Genomic DNA, 20,232 nt, shown 5'->3' on the forward strand with positions numbered 1-20,232 from the left:
TAGCTTAGCGGTGGTGACGTTTGAAGTCATGTGAAACCCCCATACTGTTTGTAGTTCCTTTATAGCCCAACATTTGCCACCTTTAGCTTAGCGGTGGTGAAGTGAAGTCATGTGACCGTGCTGTAGTTCCTTTATAGCCCAAGATTTGCCCCCTTTAGCTTAGCGGTGGTGACGTGAAGTCATGTAACCATGCTGTAGTTCCTCTATAGCCCAACATTAGCCACCTTTAGCTTAGCGGTGGTGACGTGAAGTAATGTGACCGTGCTCTAGTTCCTTTATAGCCCCAACATTAGCCACCTTTAGCTTAGCGGTGGTGAAGTGAAGTCATGTGACCATGCTGTAGTTCCTTTATAGCCCAACATTAGCCACCTTTAGCTTAGCGGTGGTGACGTGAAGTAATGTGACCGTGCTGTAGTTCCTTTATAGCCCAACATTAGCCACCTTTAGCTTAGCGGTGGTGAAGTGAAGTCATGTGACCGTGCTGTAGTTCCTTTATAGCCCAACATTAGCCACCTTTAGCTTAGCGGTGGTGAAGTGAAAGTCATGTGACCGTGCTCTAGTTCCTTTATAGCCCAACATTAGCCACCTTTAGCTTAGCGGTGGTGACGTGAAGTCATGTGACCGTGCTGTAGTTCCTTTATAGCCCAACATTAGCCACCTTTAGCTTAGCGGTGGTGTGCCGTGAAGGTCATGTGACCATGCTTGTAGTTCCTCCTAGCCCAACATTAGCCACCTTTAGCCCTTAGGGTGGTGACGTTGAGTAGTAATGTGACCTGCTTAGTTTCCTTTATATGCCCAACATTAGCCACCTTTAGCTTTAGCGTGGTGAAGTGAAGTCATGTGGACCGTGCGTAGTTTCTCATAGACCAACATTAGCCCCTTAGACTTAGCGGGTGGTGTGAAGTACATCATGGGACCGTGCTCTAGTTCCTTTATAGCCCAACATTAGCCACCTTTAGCTTAGCGGTGGTGACGTGAAGTCATGAAACCGTGCTCTAGTTCCTTTATAGCCCAACATTAGCCACCTTTAGCTTAGCGGTGGTGAAGTGAAGTCATGTGACAGTGCTGTAGTTTCTCTATAGCCCAACATTAGCCACCTTTAGCTTAGCGGTGGTGACGTGAAGTCATGTGACCGTGCTGTAGTTCCTTCATAGCCCAACATAAGCCACCTTTAGCTTAGCGGTGGTGACGTGAAGTCATTTAACCGTGCTGTAGTTCCTCTATAGTCCAACATTTGCCACCTTTAGCTTAGCAGTGGTGACGTGAAGTCATGTGACCGTGCTGTGGTTGCTTCATAGCCCAACATTAGCCACATTTAGCTTAGCGGTGGTGACGTGAAGTCATGTAACCGTGCTGTAGTTCCTCTATAGCCCAAGATTAGCCTCTTTTAGCTTAGCGGTGGTGACGTGAAGTCATGTGACCGTGCTGTAGAACTTTATAGCCCAACATTAGCCACCTTTAGCTTAGCGGTGGTGATGTGAAGTCATGTGACCGTGCTGTAGTTCCTTTATAGCCCAACATTTGCCACCTTTAGCTTAGCGGTGGTGATGTGAAGTCATGTGACCGTGCTGTAGTTCCTTTATAGCCCAACATTAGCCACCTTTAGCTTAGCGGTGGTGACGTGAAGTCATGTGACCGTGCTGTAGTTCCTTTATAGCCCAACATTAGCCACCTTTAGCTTAGCGGTGGTGACTTGAAGTCATGTGACCGTGCTGTAGTTCCTTTATAGCCCAACATTAGCCACCTTTAGCTTAGCGGTGGTGACGTGAAGTCATGTGACCGTGCTGTAGAACTTTATAGCCCAACATTAGCCACCTTTAGCTTAGCGGTGGTGACGTGAAGTCATGTGACCGTGCTGTAGTTCCTTTATAGCCCAACATTTGCCACCTTTAGCTTAGCGGTGGTGACGTGAAGTCATGTGACCGTACTGTAGTTCCTTTATAGCCCAACATTTGCCACCTTTAGCTTAGCGGTGGTGACGTGAAGTCATGTGACCGTACTGTAGTTCCTTTATAGCCCAACATTTGCCACCTTTAGCTTAGCGGTGGTGAAGTGAAGTCATGTGACCGTGCTGTAGTTCCTTTATAGCCCAACATTTGCCACCTTTAGCTTAGCGGTGGTGAAGTGAAGTCATGTGGCCGTGCTGATGAGTTGTGGTGTGTGTGTCTCACCTGTGTCACCTGGAGCTCCTGCAGGGAGCCGGCGCCGCAACGCCTTTTTATAATCTGAAACACTGTCCCGCAGCGCTGCACGCTCAACGGCTTTCATTAAATATCACTGTTTCTGTGCTACAGAGAAAACACCTCCGGAAAATATAAAATACAATTTTTAGTTTAGCTGTTTTGGATGCATAAATACGAGTAGCATGACGTCCTATTAAACAGTCCAACCCTTTCACAAAACTATGATATTTACAGGCCAAAATATTAATTTATAATAAAATAAATGTGAATGGCAGGCCTAGTTCCGACATTAGGCGGCATCACATTTTTCATAGTTTAATCATTTCTTTCTTGGCCCATGCTAAACTCTTTTGCTGAGTTTCATTAAAAGTGTTTCTGTGATCCTACAGACTGACAAACCAAACTGAAAACACTGTCAGAGTAATAAGAGTCATGAAACGATCCGTAAAAACCAAGTTCATAAGATTTTATTTAAATATTATTCTGGATGTAATCACTATTTACAGCCTTAATGCATTCATACATTGAAAAATAAGATGTATTTTGGAACAATGCAGTTCTTTGAAGCGTCATTTATAATAACATGATACACACTATGGGTCAGGGGTATTTCTGTCGATACACTGCTATCCAGTCACTTCAACATAATCAACACCGTGTCATTTAGCATCCATTGAAGCGACTTTACTCCTATGAAACAGAGCCATAACCCTCTGCCGGACCTCTTTGATCTGCACGCCGTAGATCAGAGAGTTCAGGGCAGGCAGCACCACGTGTAGCATGACCGCCGCCACCTTCCTGTGGGCCGCCACCTGAGGGAAGCGGTGCAGAATGATGATGATGAAGCCGGACACCAGCAGGATGGCGTAGACGGCCAGGTGAGTGGCGCAGGTCTGCAGCGCTTTTCTGTTCAGAGTCTTGTTCTTACTGCGCAGACACACCATGGCGATCCTCAGGTAGGTGAGCGTGACGCTGCCGATGGACGAGCCCAGCAGGACCACGGTGTATCCGAGGCCGTAGATGTTGTTGATGAGCACGCTCTCACAGGACAGCTTGAACAAGGAGGCGTTACTGCAGGAGAAGGAGTTGACAATAATCCACCTGCAGCGAGACAGACGCACACTGAGGCCGATGAGGATCCCCACCAAGGGGAGGGGGATCGCCCACGCCCACACGGACAGAACCAGCACCATCCTGTGGGTCATGATGGTGGCGTAGCGCAGAGGGTTGCAGATGGCCACGTAGCGATCGAACGCCATGATCATGAGCACGGTGTGAGAGGCGCTGGAGTGGAGGTGGACGCAGAAGGCCTGGACAACGCAGTCCATGTACCGGATGACCCGCTGCGAGTCCGGCGTCAGGAGGTCCCGCAGAACATGAGGGATGATGATGGTGGCCCCGAACACATCGTTGATGCTCATGTTGCACAGCAGGAGGTACATGGGCTGGTGGAGGCCGCTGCTCCTTAAGATCAGCACCACCAGGCCGATGTTGGACACCATGATGAAGAAGTATACGATTAGGAGAAGGATGAAGGAAGGAATATAAGACTGGGAGGGGAGATTGAACCCCTCTAGGATCAGGATATCTTTACCAAAAGTGCTGTTTTCCATAGCTTTCTATTATGTAGCAATACAGGCTTTTATATGTTAAAAGTTATATAGAGTTACAGTTGCAGAAAATCAAAGACATGTACCTAAAGATCTTTGAAAAAAGTCTCAATAAAGTGACTACAATGATTCTAAATATGCCCACATCACATAACAATGACTCGCTGTAAATAAGACGCATACATTCTGTTTTTTGCAGAAACAGAAGCACTTAACATATTAAGTCACCATGTGTTCAAAGTCAACATTTACATCAGTTCATTAAATGGTTGATTCACCTAAAATGAAAAAAGACTATTTTAAATGGTATTTCAATATTGGATGAAGTTCCACAATGAAGAGTTGTTCCTGAAGGCCGTTAGTTATTGACAGTAACATCGACACTGATTCTGTTCATTTTAAGCTCAACATAGAACAGGTTTCAGATCAGATCAAAACTCCAATAAAAACCTTGAAATGGGGAGAAAATGTGAATTACCTGAAGATGGTTAAATAAAGTCTAAATAAAGTTACCACACTGAATCTAAATGTTTTCACATCACAATAACTATGACTCGCTGTAAATTGGACGCATACATTTCGTTATGTTGCAGAAATAGAGACACTTAACATATTAAGTCACCATGTGTTCAAAGTCAACATCAGTTCATTAAATGGTTGATTCACCTAAATTGAAATCGTTTAATTTAAAATGGTATTTCAATATTGGATGAAGTTACACAATGAAGAGTTGTTCCTGAAGGTCGTTAGTTATTGACAGTAACATATGCTATTGGCAACAAAAAACAACTTTACATTCTCATATGTCTACAAAGTCAACATCTACACTGCTCCTATCTATCTCTATCTAGTTCATTAAATGGTTGGTTCCCCCTTTAAAAAAAAGAAAAAACGGTTAAAATGGTATTTAAAGATTTGATGAAGTTATACAATGAAGAGTTGTACCTGAAGGTCGTTTCTACAAAAGACACATGTTTGCAGAGTTAATGACAGTAACATAGACACTGGTTCTGCAAAGACAAAGTGTTAATTTTAAGCTCAACACAGAACAGGGTTCAGATCAGATCAGGAAAAAACTCCACAAGTCAAAACAACTTTACATTCTCCTATAATGCATTAAAGCGATGGCAGAAACAAACACACCAACAAGACATGAGAATTGAAACTGTAGCTGGTTAAAATTGGGGTAAACCAGCATTCGAAGGAAGCTTGAGCACTGAGAAATCCTATCAACTGCTACAGTGAATAAAGGATATGTGAATGTACATTCATTAATGAAGCACAATGTCTAACAGCAGCTGCTCAGACACAGTCCTGCCTCCACCTCCGACCAGAAGTGGAGACTTTTATTTGGTGCATCGCGCGTTGATAGGTCAATGGTAACTTGGCAACAATGAAGCTTCATTATGTGTATCTAACGAAGGTTAATTCAAGATATTGGCAGGAAGGGTGGCTAAGACATATATGACTAAATATCTTGGGGTTTGCTCGTGTGTTACCAAGCAGCAACCTCCGGTTCTAATAAATAAAGCCAACACGGCCTTGTGATCTTCAAATGGCCCCTTTAGGGCTCTGAAAGTGAGATAATCCCCATTGACCCCCATGTTAAAAGGCCCAACCCTATACAGCAGACACAAACATGTTTGCAGCCTGTTGGAAGAAAAAAACGTTCTGGCCTATTTATAACAGCTATACCGAGGTTTACATTTGTATATAAGTTGCATGTTTAATATAAATATAATGATGCAGGAATGAGTCCTAAAACCTGTAAATTAGTCAGCATGTTGTCACCTTCAGTCCCCTGGTCTGTAGGTCAATGGTTTTTAGTTTTGGTTGTTATCCTGAAATAAGGTCTGTGGTTAACACAAGCTGAAGAGGTTAGAATTCTACGGCCTAAAATACGTCAGTAAATACCAGAGGTGGGGACTCGAGTCACATGACTTGACTCGAGTGCGACTCGAGCTTGAGACAGATGACTTGAAAGGACTTGACTTTTTTTAATTAAATATTTGCGTTTGTTTTTGTATTGAGATATTACGTTTAGTTTTTACGAAATGTGATTGGGTGATTATAGCTCGGTGTGCGCAAACCTGGCAACTGTGGAGTCTATTTTTATATAACATTACAAGACTGATTCTTATTATTACATTATATGCTTATTGTGCTCATGAGATTGCTATGACTATAGAATAAATAGACACAATCACTAATCCCAGGTTCTGATGGGCTAGATACCAACGAGGGGAATAGTCAGAAGAAAGTTTAGCTTGCAATATTGAAAGTAGCAAGGTCGAGTGCAGAGACTGAGAGAACACAAAGAGGTAGTCAGAACAGCACATCACACCGGCCTTGACTCTGTATGGGAGCCGCGCTCCCCCGCAAAGCTAGGAAGCAACATTATGGTTTCCCGCTATATCTGAAGAAACGTTAGAGAAAACAAATTAGTATGATGGTGCCAGAGTAGGGAGGGACTTCCACAGGCCGGCCGAATGCTGATTGGAAGATCGTGTGGCCAAGAGACTTTATCTGAGTCTGCGCACCGACCAAAGAGAACCAGGTCTAAACCGAGGTATCTCTTCAGCTAGTCTTGACCAATCATAAATGTACGGGCAACGCCCTGTGTAATAAAATGTATTGTCGCACGAGGTTCGAGGCTCTTGACGGATTTGGTGGTTACAGATTACAGCCTTGCTGCCTGTGATTCCAAAAGACGTGATGAGTCCTTGGCCAAGTGATATATATCTTTTGCTCTCTTTACAAAAACTTAGAAGTTGTCTGTCTTTTCTGGAATTCTGAACCCAACACAACCCAGGAGTGTCAGTTAACATGGCAGCGGCTAGCTTTACTCCAAAAATAGTCAAGTTTTGATTCAAGGATTATGTTGTCGATGACGCTAATAAGAAAAGAACAGCGGTATGAAGGGTCTGCAGCATAACGGTCAGTGACAGGACCACCACAGTCCACAACATCCAACTTCATTCGTCACTACAAAAAAACCCACGGAGAAAGGTAGGCTACGTGGATGTGTTGTGTTAGCTAGAAAGCTAACGTTAAGTTTAAACTACGTTAGACTTGGTTTCAAATTGATTAAGCAAAGAGAAGACAAAACGGTAAATGAACACTAGAACCGCCAAGGGATATATTTGGACTAATCCTGATACTGACGGGCTGTCAGGAGAGGGAGAGAGGGAGAGGAAAAGAGATGCCTCGTTTATTTCCCCTGTGTTATTATCAGCAGTTACTGTACATTTTTGAATAATGTAGTTCATCTACTTTTAGTAGTTTGTTTAAATGTTTTAATGATGTTGTTTTTGTTTGTAGAAGTGCATCATTCCTTGATTTATTGTAAAATGAATCTGAACTTTTTGATCCGTTTGTTACGCAGAGTGAAGCAGGTAGGACCCAAACGCAGATTACACTTGACGATACCTTTATTTCAAGGACTTTAAATAAACTTGGACAAACAAAACACTCTTCGTTGAACTGGGTCACATACAAAAGAAGCACCAACACTGAACACAGGAGGAGACAAGACTAAATACAGGGAGGGGTAATCACAAGACGAGAAACAGCCGGGCAGGGGAGGAGAAACACAAGGGCCACAGGTGAACACAATCAGATAACTAGACACACCAGGGAAACTAACGACAGGAGGAAAAACACAGGGAAAAGGACCAGACAATACACAAGGGAGACAGGGAGAACCGAACAGCAAAATAAACCCAAACTTACAAAACTGCAACCGTGACTTGAACCTAGGAGTTTGACATAACCCCCCCTCAAGGGACGGATCCCAGACGTCCCAAAAAACAAAGTCCGGCAGGGTGGGTGGAGGGGGTCTGGAGGACGGGTCTCGGGCGGACGGCCCGGGGGCAAGGCAGAGACCAAGGTGGGGAACTCGGGCGGACGGCCCGGGGGCAAGGCAGAGTTCAAAAAGGGGAACTCGGGCGGACGGCCCGGGGGCAAGGCAGAGTTCGAGGAGGGAGTCTCGGGTGGACGGCCTGGGGGCAAGGCAGAGTTCGAGGAGGGGTGAAGACCACAGCGGGCGAACTCAGGGGACCGGGCTCGAGGGCGAAGACCGGACAGCTCCGGAGGCCGGGCAGGAGCCGGTGTCGGCAAGATCCCCCACGGAAGAGGACACAGGGCCGGCAGGACCCCCGGCAGGAGAGCAGTCGGTGGAACCTCCAACGGCACGGGACATAGGGTTGGCAGGACCCCCGGCAGAAGAGTAGTCTGCGGGACCTCCAACGTCACAAGATGAGAAACAGCCGGGCAGTGGAAGAGAAACACAAGGGCCACAGGTGAACACAATCAGATAACTAGACACACCAGGGAAACTAACGACAAGAGGAAAAACACAGGGAAAAGGACCAGACAATAACCCAGGAGGAAAACATGACATGGAAAACAGCAAAAACACCCAAACCTACAAAACTGCAACCGTGACATGAACTTAGGAGTGTGACACTGTTATGATGATAAACTGAAGCAATTTCAAAATTAACCCAATTAAGTGAGTTTTAAATCGTCCTGCTTAGTTTATAAGGAAATTATGAAGAGCAACAAATTAAATGATTTGAAAATGATATCTCTGTAGGTGCTGACGCTGTTGGTGGTTCTCGTGTTAACATACAGTTACATTAAATATGTATAATTGTAAATGCCGTATATGATTTTCTTACCTGGAATTCTGCCTTTTTGAACAGGCTTTTTGAGTCCTAGCTATATTGTCTGCAGTTCTGGGGTTGATATGAATCTAATAAGATCGTCATCGGTCTAAATTAGATTTCAAATGATTAACTGTGTATGTAATGAAGATCATAGTGTGGGTTGAATCCATTTTCATAACCACTGTCTTTTAACTGATTGAAATGCGGAAACTGGGATTATTCATCAGAATTTCATATGACTTGACTTGACTTGCTTGACCTGAGCAATGACTTGACTTGACTTGCTTGACTCTCCCCACAGTGACTTGGGACTTGCTTGATACTTGTAGGTCAAGACTTGAGACTTGCTCATGACTTGCACATGTAGGACTTACTCCCACCTCTGCTAAATACCCAACTAGTGAATTTCAAGATGGCGGTTGCTAACAAGTGTCTAAATGAGACGACTTAACGTCATCACGCTCAACATTAGCCAACTTTAGCTTAGCGGTGGTGACGCGAAGTCATGTGACCGTGCTGTAGTTCCTTTATAGCCCAACATTATCCTCCTTTAGCTTAGCGGTGGTGACGCGAAGTCATGTGACCGTGCTGTAGTTTCTCTATAGCCCAACATTAGCCACCTTTAGCTTAGCGGTGGTGACGTGAAGTCATGTAACCGTGCTGTAGTTCCTCTATAGCCCAACATTAGCCACCTTTAGCTTAGCTTAGCGGTGATGACGTGAAGTCATTTGACCGTGCTGTAGTTCCTTTACAGCCCAACATTAGCCACCTTTAGCTTAGCGGTGGTGACGCGAAGTCATGTGACCGTGCTGTAGTTTCTCTATAGCCCAACATTAGCCACCTTTAGCTTAGCGGTGGTGACGTGAAGTCATGTGACCGTGCTGTAGTTCCTTTACAGCCCAACATTAGCCACCTTTAGCTTAGCGGTGGTGACGCGAAGTCATGTGACCGTGCTGTAGTTTCTCTATAGCCCAACATTAGCCACCTTTAGCTTAGCGGTGGTGAAGTGAAGTCATGTGACCGTGCTGTAGTTCCTTCATAGCCCAACATTAGCCACCTTTAGCTTAGCGGTGGTAAAGTGAAGTCATGTGACCGTGCTGTAGTTCCTTTATAGCCCAATCTTTGCCACCTCCCCCATCTCCTTCACCGTGCCTATTTCAACCACCTCCTCCCCCTGGACGCGCACCAACACCCCCGTCACCATGCCTACCACAATCATCCGGACCAAAACGTCCTCCCCCCCTTCAAGAGTGCTGTCTCCGAAGCCTGATAAGGATGTGTGTGTAAAAAATGCAAACACTGACTGATATATGCTGGGTCCAGGCTCAAGGGCGTATGGCACTCTCAACTCTTTCCAGGACATGCCGGGGCCCTGCCTGCATGTAGCTTTGCCGATATCTGTGTTGATAGGTAATAGATTAAAAGCGGTGAATCAGCTTAGACACAGGAAGCGCTCAAAAGTTTGTGTGAGTTTATCAAATGTAGCAGTGATTCCATGTCAGCCACAGCTTGTTACAAAAAACATGACTGATAGTGTGTTTAACGAACTTAAACTAGCTTTATTAAATGTCAGGTCTTTGGCAGGTAAACATTTTTAATCAATGATTTTATCACTGAGCACAATCTCGATTTTATGTTTTTAACGGAAACATGGATTGAACAAAATAACAGTGCAGCTGTTCTTATCGAATCAACCCCTCCCAACTTTAGTTTTATGAGTCAGGAAAGAATGCATAAGAGAGGGGGTGGAGTTGCTATTCTGTTCAATGATTCCCTTCAATGCAGGAAGACATCGTATGGAAACTTTGATTATTTTGAATATGTGGCCCTTCAGCTGAAATGCTCCTCTCGAGCTCTGTTTCTAAATATCTATATACCACCCAAATACTGTGCAAGCTTTTTTGATGACTTTACTGAACTGCTGTCTATAGTGTGTATTGACTTTGACCGTCGAGTCATTGTTGGTGATTTTAACATCCATGTTGACAACCCCCAGGACAGAGGGGCTAAAGAACTGTTTTGTGTTCTTGATAGCTATAGACTGACTCAGCATGTGACGGAGCCCAGGCACAATAAGGGGCACACTCTGGACTTAATTATCTCAAAGGTTCTGAATATCTCTAAGGTTGTGGTGACTGATGTTGCACTCTCTGACCATTCCTGTGTTTTCTTTGAGAGCTCTATTTCTGTTCACACAAATGTTCAAAAAGAGATAACCACAAAGCGATATTTAACTGAAAACACTTGGGAAATGTTTACTCAGAATTTTTCTTCCACACTTGCCCCTGCTAACATCTCAGTAAATGAGCTAGTAGATCATTTTAATTCAAAAATTCAAAATGTTATAGATGCCATTGCTCCAACTAGGGTAAAGGAAGTGACTGGCAAGAAAATGTCTCCATGGAGAAAGGCCATGACCGTGAGAACAGAAAAAAGAGAGTGTCGAAAAGCTGAACGCAGGTGGCGAAAAACAAATCTCCAGGTTCACTTTGAAATCTATAAAGAGAGACTTGGCCTTTATAATTTGGAATTGAAATTTGCCCGACAGATTATTCTCTGATATCATTGCCAAAAACAAAAACAACGCACATGCCTTGTTGCTACCGTCGACAGACTAACTAACCCCCCAGTGTCAGTAGCCTCTGAATTTCTATCCACCAGGGCGTGCAATGATTTTGCCTTCTTCACTGACAACATTCAGAAAATCAGACAAGCAGTCAGTGCCTCTGCATCAGGAACAGCTAATGTGTTGTCTCTGTGTCCACCTAATATCAACTCAGACATCATGACACAATTCCATCAGATTAATGATAAAAACCTAGAGGACATTATACAACTTCTGAAATCCTCCTCTTACTGCCTTGATATTATTCCAACAGGATTTTTCAAAGATGTTTTTCCTTGCATGGCCTCAGATCTACTTCATATAGTAAACACATCTCTTCACTCAGGTATTTTTCCACAGGCCCTGAAAACTGCAGTCATTAAACCGCTCTTAAAAAAGCATAATCTAGATGCTTCAGTAATGAACAATTACAGGCCCATATCAAACCTCCCATTTCTAGGTAAAATCATTGAAAAAGTAGTCTTTCAACAGTTGAGTAATTTCTTGCATTTAAATAACTGTTTCGATGTGTTCCAGTCAGGCTTTCGTCCAAACCACAGCACTGAGACTGCTCTTGTAAAGGTCTTCAATGACATCCACTTAAACACAGACAGTGGCAGAACTTCAGTGTTAGTATTATTAGATCTCAGTGCTGCGTTTGACACTGTTGACCACAACATATTACTAGACCGACTGGAAAACTGGGTGGGACTTTCGGAAACAGTTCTAAATTGGTTTGAATCCTACTTAAAGGACAGAAACAACTTTGTTTCTATAGGTAAATATATATCTGAGTTGACAAATATGACATGTGGGGTTCCTCAAGGCTCCATCTTGGGGCCTCTTCTCTTTAACGTCTACATGCTACCACTGGCTCAGATAATGAAAAACAACAAAATAAGTTATCATAGCTATGCGGATGACACACAAATTTACATAACCATTTCACCAGGAGACTATTCTCCAGTTAAAACACTGAGTAAGTGCATTGAACAAATCAATGACTGGATGTGTCAGAACTTTCTCCAATTAAACAAAGATAAAACTGAGGTAATGGTTTTTGGAGCCAAGTCAGAACGTATAAAAGTTAGCGCTGAGCTTCAGTCTGCAATGTTCAAAACAACAGATAAAGCCAGAAATCTAGGTGTAGTCATGGACTCTGACCTGAGTTTCAACAGTCACATTAAAACTGTTACTAAATCAGCCTACTATCACCTAAAGAATATATCTAGGATTAAAAGACTAATGTCACAGCAGGATTTGGAAAAACTTGTCCATGCTTTTATCTTCAGTAGACTGGACTACTGCAATGGTGTCTTCACAGGTCTCACTAAAACATCTATGAGGAAGCTGCAGCTGATTCAGAACGCCGCTGTTCGAGTCCTCACTAACACTAAGAAAGTGGATCACTCCTGTTCTGAAGTCTTTACACTGGCTTCCTGTGTGTCAAAGAATAGATTTCAAAATACTGCTGCTGGTTTATAAAGCTTTGAATGGTTTAGGCCCAAAATACATTTCTGACCTCCTGCTAAATGATGAACCATCCAGATCTCTCAGGTCTTCAGGGACTGGTCAGCTTTCTGTCCCCAGAGTCAGAACTAAACATGGAGAAGCAGCGTTCAGTTATTATGCTCCAAATATCTGGAACAAACTCCCAGAAACCTGCAGGTCCGCTGCAACTCTGACTACTTTCAAATCCAGGCTGAAGACTTGTCTTTTTGTCGCTGCTTTTAATTGAAACTGAGCCGTTGTGTTCATCAGTAAAGTGGAACTTCTGTGTGAACTATTCATATCTTAAACTGCACTGTAACCTTTTATTCATGTACTTTTTATTCATGTATTTTTGCTTTTAATGTTTATTTTATTATCTTTTACTGTTTTTAAATGCCTTTGTCTGAATGTCTTTCATTTTTGTAAAGCACCTTGAATTGCCTTGTGTTGAAAGGTGCTATATAAATACACTTGCCTTGCCTTGCCTTGCCTTGCCTTGCCTTGCCTTGCCTTGCCTTGCCTTGCCTTGCCTTGCCTTGCCTTGCCTTGCCTTGCCTTGCCTTGCCTTGCCTTGCCTTGCCTTGCCTTGCCTTGCCTTGCCTTGCCTTGCCTTGCCTTGCCTTGCCTTGCCTTGCCTTGCCTTGCCTTGCCTTGCCTTGCCTTTAGCTTAGCGGTGGTGACGTGAAGTCATGTGACCGTGCTGTAGTTCCTTTATAGCCCAACATTTGCCACCTTTAGCTTAGCGGTGGTGAAGTGAAGTCATGTGGCCGTGCTGATGAGTCGTGGTGGGTTTGTCTCACCTGTGTCACCTGGAGCTCCTGCAGAGAGCTGGCGCCGCAACGCCTTTTTATAATCTGAAACACTGTCCCGCAGCGCTGCACGCTCAACGGCTTTCATTAAAGATCACTGTTTCTGTGCTACAGAGAAAACACCTCTGGAAAATATAAAATAAACATTTTAGTTTAGCTGTTTTGGATGCATAAATACGAGTAGTATGACTTCCTATTAAACAGTCCAACCCTTTCACTTCAAAACTATGATATTTACAGGCCAAACCATTAATTTATGATAAAATAAATGTGAATGGCAGGCCTAGTTATATCTCTCACAGGCTCCGCCCTCTACTGGACTCTATGGGTACTATCTTACCCTGCGAGCATTCTCCCACTGAGACTTCTATAGACGTAGCCGGCCTTGGGCGGGCCTACCTGAATGCGCGTGCATCACACCGTATAAAAGGAGGCCTCGCCTCCTGACTATCATCCTTTTCTATTCAGCGGCGGAAGTGTTTTCACGGAGCTCAAAAAGACGAAGAAAATTAAAAGTAATGGAGTCAGTTCTTGACCACAGGACCTGCCCGAAATGTCCAAACCTGATCGCGGGGGCGGATCCACACCCCTTCTGCGTTTTGTGTATGGGGCCTGACCACGCCGTGAGCGGTATGGGCCCGACGCTGGCATGCTTAGCCTGCCAGATGCTTCCTCAGCTCACGCGTGAGCATCGTGGGCAGCATTTCCTGTCGGCAGAGGCCCCGCAGGAGGAGGTGGAGGATTCGGATCTCAACGTCGTCGAGATGGGCGAGTCAGGAGAGGAGGAAGTGCCGTTCCGATTCTCCCTTCCGTGGGGCCAGACAACCCCGGTTCTGGAGGAGGAGGACGAGGACGCCTCGGTGTCGGGAGGTCCGACTCTCAGGTCTGCGCGGAGGGATTTCCCAGCGGTGATGATCCTGGCGGCGGAGCGCGTAGGCCTACCGCTCCCCCCACCGCTGCCACCGAGGCCTGTAAGCCGCCTGAGACAGGGGTTTTACGGCCCGGTGCATCCAGCGCAGCCGACCTTCGTTTCGCCCCAGCTGCCTGATATATGGCAGTGTGTGGAGGCGACATGGCAGCAGCCATTTAAAACGAAGGCCCCAGTAACCACTATGGCAGGCATCATCAAGGTGGAGGGCCGCTCGGACACAACGTGTTCGGGTGTGCCCCCCCTTGATGAGAGGCTGGCGGCCCATCTGCTTCCGCGGGCGGCTGGTTGGGCGGAGGGTAAGCGACCCCTGCCCCCGCTGCCCCGGGACCGAGACACTCTGGAATATCTGGACAAGATGTTCAAGCTCGGTACGCAGATGGCGGCTGCTGCAAATAATCTCGGCGTGTTGGGCGTCTCCCTGATCACCCCTCAGGCAGTCGCCCCCGCCCTCCTGTCTCAAGATGGGAGCGATTATCCGGACCGCGCTATAGGTCAGATGAACAATCTGATTCATGGCGTGGCCGCTGCAGCAGGGCGGGTGATTTCCTTGGCCACAGTGGCGTCTCGTCACGTGTGGTTGGGACTCACTGCCCTATCTAAGAAGGACCGAGAAAATCTCCTCGGAGCCCCCGTGTCCACGGAGGGGCGCTTTGGGTCAATCTCCTCGGTCACTCAGTGCTTAAGCCGGCTGGAGGAGGAAAGGGTCCAGCTTAGCCGGATGCTACCGCTGGCCCCGCCTCCGGCCCCGCCTCCGGCCCCGCTTCGCGCTCCTCCACGCGTTTCCATGCAGGCGAGGGAGCGCAGTGCGACAGTAAAGCGGAGGGAGAGGCGCCGGCACGGGGGGCGGCGCCCTCCACCTCTACGGCCCATCCCGTGGTACCGGCATGTCGGCAGCCACAGGGACGGGCTGCCCGACCTCGGCAGGCTCCTCAGCAGCAGAGAGCGGCCGGGTGGGGTGCGCCGTCTGCCCGGAGCTGACTGGCGGGGGGAGGCAGCATCTCGGCGGGGGGAGGAAATCTCGGGACGCAAGGGTGAATCCCGCCTCCTCCCTATTCGATGCACAGATTCCTTTGAATTTTTTTCAAAATAAAGTAAAAAGTTGATCTGTATCCAAGTCGCGTTTGCACACGAGCCATGGCCAAGGAAGCTGCTCTATGCCTTTCCACCGCTGCGTCTCATTCTCCCTCTCCTGAGGAGAGTGAGGCGAGAACGTCTGTCAGTCATCCTAGTGGCTCCGGACCGCGTTGGGGCGCCGTGGTACTCAGAGATGACACAGATGAAGGTGGGCCAGCCCTGGTCGGTTCCCCAGTTCTGGGGGGCAATGTCTCAAGAGGCAGGTGCAATCGGGGCGTTACCCACTCTCGGCCGTCCTCTCCAGGCTTGGCTCCTGAGAGGGACAGGCTGAGATAGGGTGGATTGTCTGACAGTGTTATTTAGTCTATCCAGGCAGCTAGAGCTGGATCCACCACAGCCTGTTACAGGCCAAGGTGGCTAGGATTCCAGAGATTGTGTGAGGAGCGGGGAATAGAGCCTCTATCTTGTGAGTTAGGCTCTATTTTATCCTTCTTACAGTTACTGGTGGACAGAGGGCTTGCGCATTCAACAGTGAAGGTGTATGCAGCAGCCATCTCGTCCTGCCATGAGGGATTTGGCGGCAGGTCAGCCTTTAGTCAACCACTGATGTCGCGGTTTTTACAGGGGGTCAGGAGGCTGCGCCCAGTAGTGCACGCCTCCACCCCACAGTGGGACCTGCCTCTAGTGTTCGAGGCTCTGGCCTCGGGGCCGTCTGAGCCTCTGGAGCTCTCCTCTCTGAAAGCATTATCGTGGAAAACAGCTTTGCTTCTTGCCTTAACGTCAGCCAAAAGGGTGTCCGAGTTAACTGCTCTGTCGGTGAACCTGAGTTGTTTACTGATTTGAGGTGACCGGAGCGGCGCGACACTCAGACCGAACCCCTCCTTTGTGCCCAAAAACCTAAGGAGTGCGTTCAGGTCGAGGGCTATTCAGTTAGGGGGGTTTAGTCTTCCCCCCCATGGTGGGGCTAGGGAAGCTAGACTGCACCTCCTCTGCCCGGTGCGTGCGCTAGCATATTAAGTGGAGCGCACGGCTGCCCTTAGACGCACCGAACAGCTGTTCGTGTGTGTGGGGGGCGGTGTGATCGGGAAAGCTCTGTCCAAGAAACGCCTGGCAGGCTGGCTCTGCGAGTGCATTGCACATATCTACGGACAGGCTGGGAGAGCCTGCCCCACGGGGGTTCGTGCACACTCCACACGGGTTGTGGCTGCGTCGACAGCCTTATTCAACGGTGTGAGTGTGGAGGATATATGCACAGCGGCGTCTTGGTCGACGCCAGGCCCCTTTATAAGGTTTTATCTCTTGGACATGTCGGGCTCTTTCTCCTCGTCTGTGCTGGCGGGGGCAACACAGGACTGGTAGGGGGAAGTGGGGTTCTGGGTCAGTTGGCATCTGACCCCCTCCCCGGACATAATGCGCCGGGGAGAGGCAGGAGGGGGGGTAGCCCTCCACACTTTAGTCCACACACTCTGCACTGGGTCAGTGTTTGAGTGTGGGGCATGGGCTCTGGCGCTCTCCCTGTTATCCTTAGGGATTCAGGGAGGCAGGCGTGTAGTAAGCCCATTCGGGGCCGAGGGGGCTCTCCCCATCCGTCTATGGGCGGGGGAGGGGGTCCCCCGGCATTGTTTTTTGAGCACACTTTCTGCGAGGTAAGCGCAGCAGGGTGTGCTCTGTCAACCACAGCCCAGATTTCTCCTCGGTCACAACCGGGTTAAAGGAGAATGTGGGGCAGCAGCTACTGACCATAAAAGCCGGTCAGGGGCAGTAGGGTGGAATATTGTTGTTGGACGACAGTGCGCGTATACATCGCGGCTCCACCCACTGTACCCATAGAGTCCAGTAGAGGGCGGAGCCTGTGAGAGATATAACGTTGGGTTACGTATTGTAACCCTTGTTATATTAGCACAGGCGGAGCCCTCTACTCAGGGCACTGTCTGTCCTATTCCGCTCGCTGAAGAGAGGTGTAGGATGATAGTCAGGAGGCGAGGCCTCCTTTTATACGGTGTGATGCGCGCGCATTCAGGTAGGCCCGCCCAAGGCCGGCTACGTCTATAGAAGTCTCAGTGGGAGAATGCTCGCGGGGTAAGATAGTACCCATAGAGTCCAGTAGAGGGCTCCGCCTGTGAGAGATATAACAAGGGTTACAATACGTAACCCAACGTTCCGACTTTAGGGGGCATCACATTTTTTATAGTTTAATCATTTCTTTCTTTGCCCATGCTAAACTCTTTTGCTGAGTTTCATTAAAAGTGTTTCTGTGATCCTACAGACTGACAAACCAAACTGAAAACACTGTCAGAGTAATAAGAGTCATGAAACGATCCGTAAAAACCTAGTTCATAAGATTTTATTTAAATATTATTCTGGATGTAATCACTATTTACAGCCTTAATGCATTCTTACATTGAAAATTAAGATGTATTTTGGAACAATGCAGTTCTTTGAAGCGTCATTTATAATAACATGATACACACTATGGGTCAGGGGTATTTCTGTCGATACACTGCTATCCAGTCACTTCAACATAATCAACACCGTGTCATTTAGCATCCATTGAAGCGACTTTACTCCTATGAAACAGAGCCATAACCCTCTGCCGGACCTCTTTGATCTGCAGGCCGTAGATCAGAGCGTTCAGGGCGGGCAGCACCACGAGTAGCATGACCGACGCCACCTTCCTGTGGGCCGCCAGCTGAGGGAAGCGGTGCAGAATGATGATGATGAAGCCGGACACCAGCAGGATGGCGTAGACGGCCAGGTGAGTGGCACAGGTCTGCAGCGCTTTTCTGTTCAGAGTCTTGTTCTTACTGCGCAGACACACCATGGCGATCCTCAGGTAGGTGAGCGTGACGCTGCCGATGGACGAGCCCAGCAGGACCACGGTGTATCCGAGGCCGTAGATGTTGTTGATGAGCACGCTCTCACAGGACAGCTTGAACAAGGAGGCGTTATTGCAGGAGAAGTGGACAATATTCCACCTGCAGCGAGACAGACGCACACTGAGGCCGATGAGGATCCCCACCAAGAGGAGGGGGATCGCCCACGCCCACACGGACAGAACCAGCACCATCCTGTGGGTCATGATGGTGGCGTAGCGCAGAGGGTTGCAGATGGCCACGTAGCGATCGAACGCCATGATCATGAGCACGGTGTGAGAGGCGCTGGCGTGGAGGTGGACGCAGAAGGCCTGGACAACGCAGTCCGTGTACCGGATGACCCGCTGCGAGTCCGGCGTCAGGAGGTCCCGCAGAACATGAGGGATGATGATGGTGGCCCCGAACACATCGTTGATGCTCATGTTACACAGCAGGAGGTACATGGGCTGGTGGAGGCCGCTGCTCCTTAAGATCAGCACCACCAGGCCGATGTTGGACACCATGATGAAGAAGTATACGATTAGGAGAAGGATGAAGGAAGGAATATAAGACTGGGAGGGGAGATTGAACCCCTCTAGGATCAGGATATCTTTACCAAAAGTGCTGTTTTCCATAGCTTTCTATTATGTAGCAATACAGGCTTTTATATGTTAAAAGTTATATAGAGTTACAGTTGCAGAAAATCAAAGACATGTACCTGAAGATCTTTGAAAAAAGTCTCAATAAAGTGACTACAATGATTCTAAATATGCCCACATCACATAACAATGACTCGCTGTAAATAAGACGCATACATTCTGTTTTTTGCAGAAACAGAAGCACTTAACATATTAAGTCACCATGTGTTCAAAGTCAACATTTACATCAGTTCATTAAATGGTTGATTCACCTAAAATGAAAAAAGACAATTTTAAATGGTATTTCAATATTGGATGAAGTTCCACAATGAAGAGTTGTTCCTGAAGGCCGTTAGTTATTGACAGTAACATCGACACTGATTCTGTTCATTTTAAGCTCAACATAGAACAGGTTTCAGATCAGATCAAAACTCCAACAACAACCTTGAAATGGGGAGAAAATGTGAAAGGAAACAGCAACAGAAGAGGGACCCCTCTTCCAGGACAGACAGATACATCCCTGTTGAATAGTTTTCAATGTCATTTTTCAATGCTATGAGAAACAAAACAACTTTACATTCCCCTATAATGCATTAAAGCGATGGCAGAAACAAACACACCAACAAGACATGAGAATTGAAACTGTAGCTGGTTAAAATTGGGGTAAACCAGCATTCGAAGGAAGCTTGAGCACTGAGAAATCCTATCAACTGCTACAGTGAATAAAGGATATGTGAATGTACATTCATTAATGAAGCACAATGTCTAACAGCAGCTGCTCAGACACAGTCCTGCCTCCACCTCCGACCAGAAGTGGAGACTTTTATTTGGTGCATCGTGCGTTGATAGGTCAATGGTAACTTGGCAACAATGAAGCTTCATTATGTGTATCTAACGAAGGTAAATTCAAGATATTGGCAGGAAGGGTGGCTAAGACATATATGACTAAATATCTTGGGGTTTGCTCGTGTGTTACCAAGCAGCAACCTCCGGTTCTAATAAATAAAGCCAACACGGCCTTGTGATCTTCAAATGGCCCCTTTAGGGCTCTGAAAGTGAGATAATCCCCATTGACCCCCATGTTAAAAGGCCCAACCCTATACAGCAGACACAAACATGTTTGCAGCCTGGTGGAAGAAAAAAACCTTCTGGCCTATTTATAACAGCTATACCGAGGTTTACATTTGTATATAAGTTGCTTGTTTAATATAAATGTAATGATGCAGGAATGAGTCCTAAAACCTGTAAATTAGTCAGCATGTTGTCACCTTCAGTCCCCTGGTCTGTAGGTCAATGGTTTTTAGTTTTGGTTGTTATCCTGAAATAAGGTCTGTGGTTAACACAAGCTGAAGAGGTTAGAATTCTACGG

The 20,232-nt window shown here is 46.7% G+C and overlaps 2 protein-coding genes across 2 annotated transcripts; both read right to left on the reverse strand.

Annotated features, from left to right (window-relative positions):
- Positions 1 to 2,842: 2,842 nt before the first annotated feature.
- On the reverse strand, positions 2,843 to 3,796 carry LOC117549073 (putative gustatory receptor clone PTE03). Its single transcript, XM_034220664.1, has one exon. The coding sequence runs from the start codon at positions 3,794 to 3,796 to the stop codon at positions 2,843 to 2,845; it is 954 nt and encodes a 317-aa protein (XP_034076555.1).
- A 14,113-nt stretch (positions 3,797 to 17,909) lies between these two features.
- LOC117549074 (putative gustatory receptor clone PTE03) lies at positions 17,910 to 18,860 on the reverse strand. Its single transcript, XM_034220666.1, has one exon. It carries the CDS (start codon positions 18,858 to 18,860, stop codon positions 17,910 to 17,912), a length of 951 nt encoding a protein of 316 aa, XP_034076557.1.
- Positions 18,861 to 20,232: the final 1,372 nt, after the last annotated feature.

Source organism: Gymnodraco acuticeps, unplaced genomic scaffold (genome assembly GCF_902827175.1).
Source record: "Gymnodraco acuticeps unplaced genomic scaffold, fGymAcu1.1, whole genome shotgun sequence".
Lineage (NCBI taxonomy): Eukaryota > Metazoa > Chordata > Actinopteri > Perciformes > Bathydraconidae > Gymnodraco > Gymnodraco acuticeps.

Bases quoted from the DNA above. Each gene is read 5' to 3' on its own strand.
- LOC117549073 (XM_034220664.1), bottom strand. From the start codon at position 3,796: ATGGAAAACAGCACTTTTGGTAAAGATATCCTGATCCTAGAGGGGTTC.
- LOC117549074 (XM_034220666.1), bottom strand. From the start codon at position 18,860: ATGGAAAACAGCACTTTTGGTAAAGATATCCTGATCCTAGAGGGGTTC.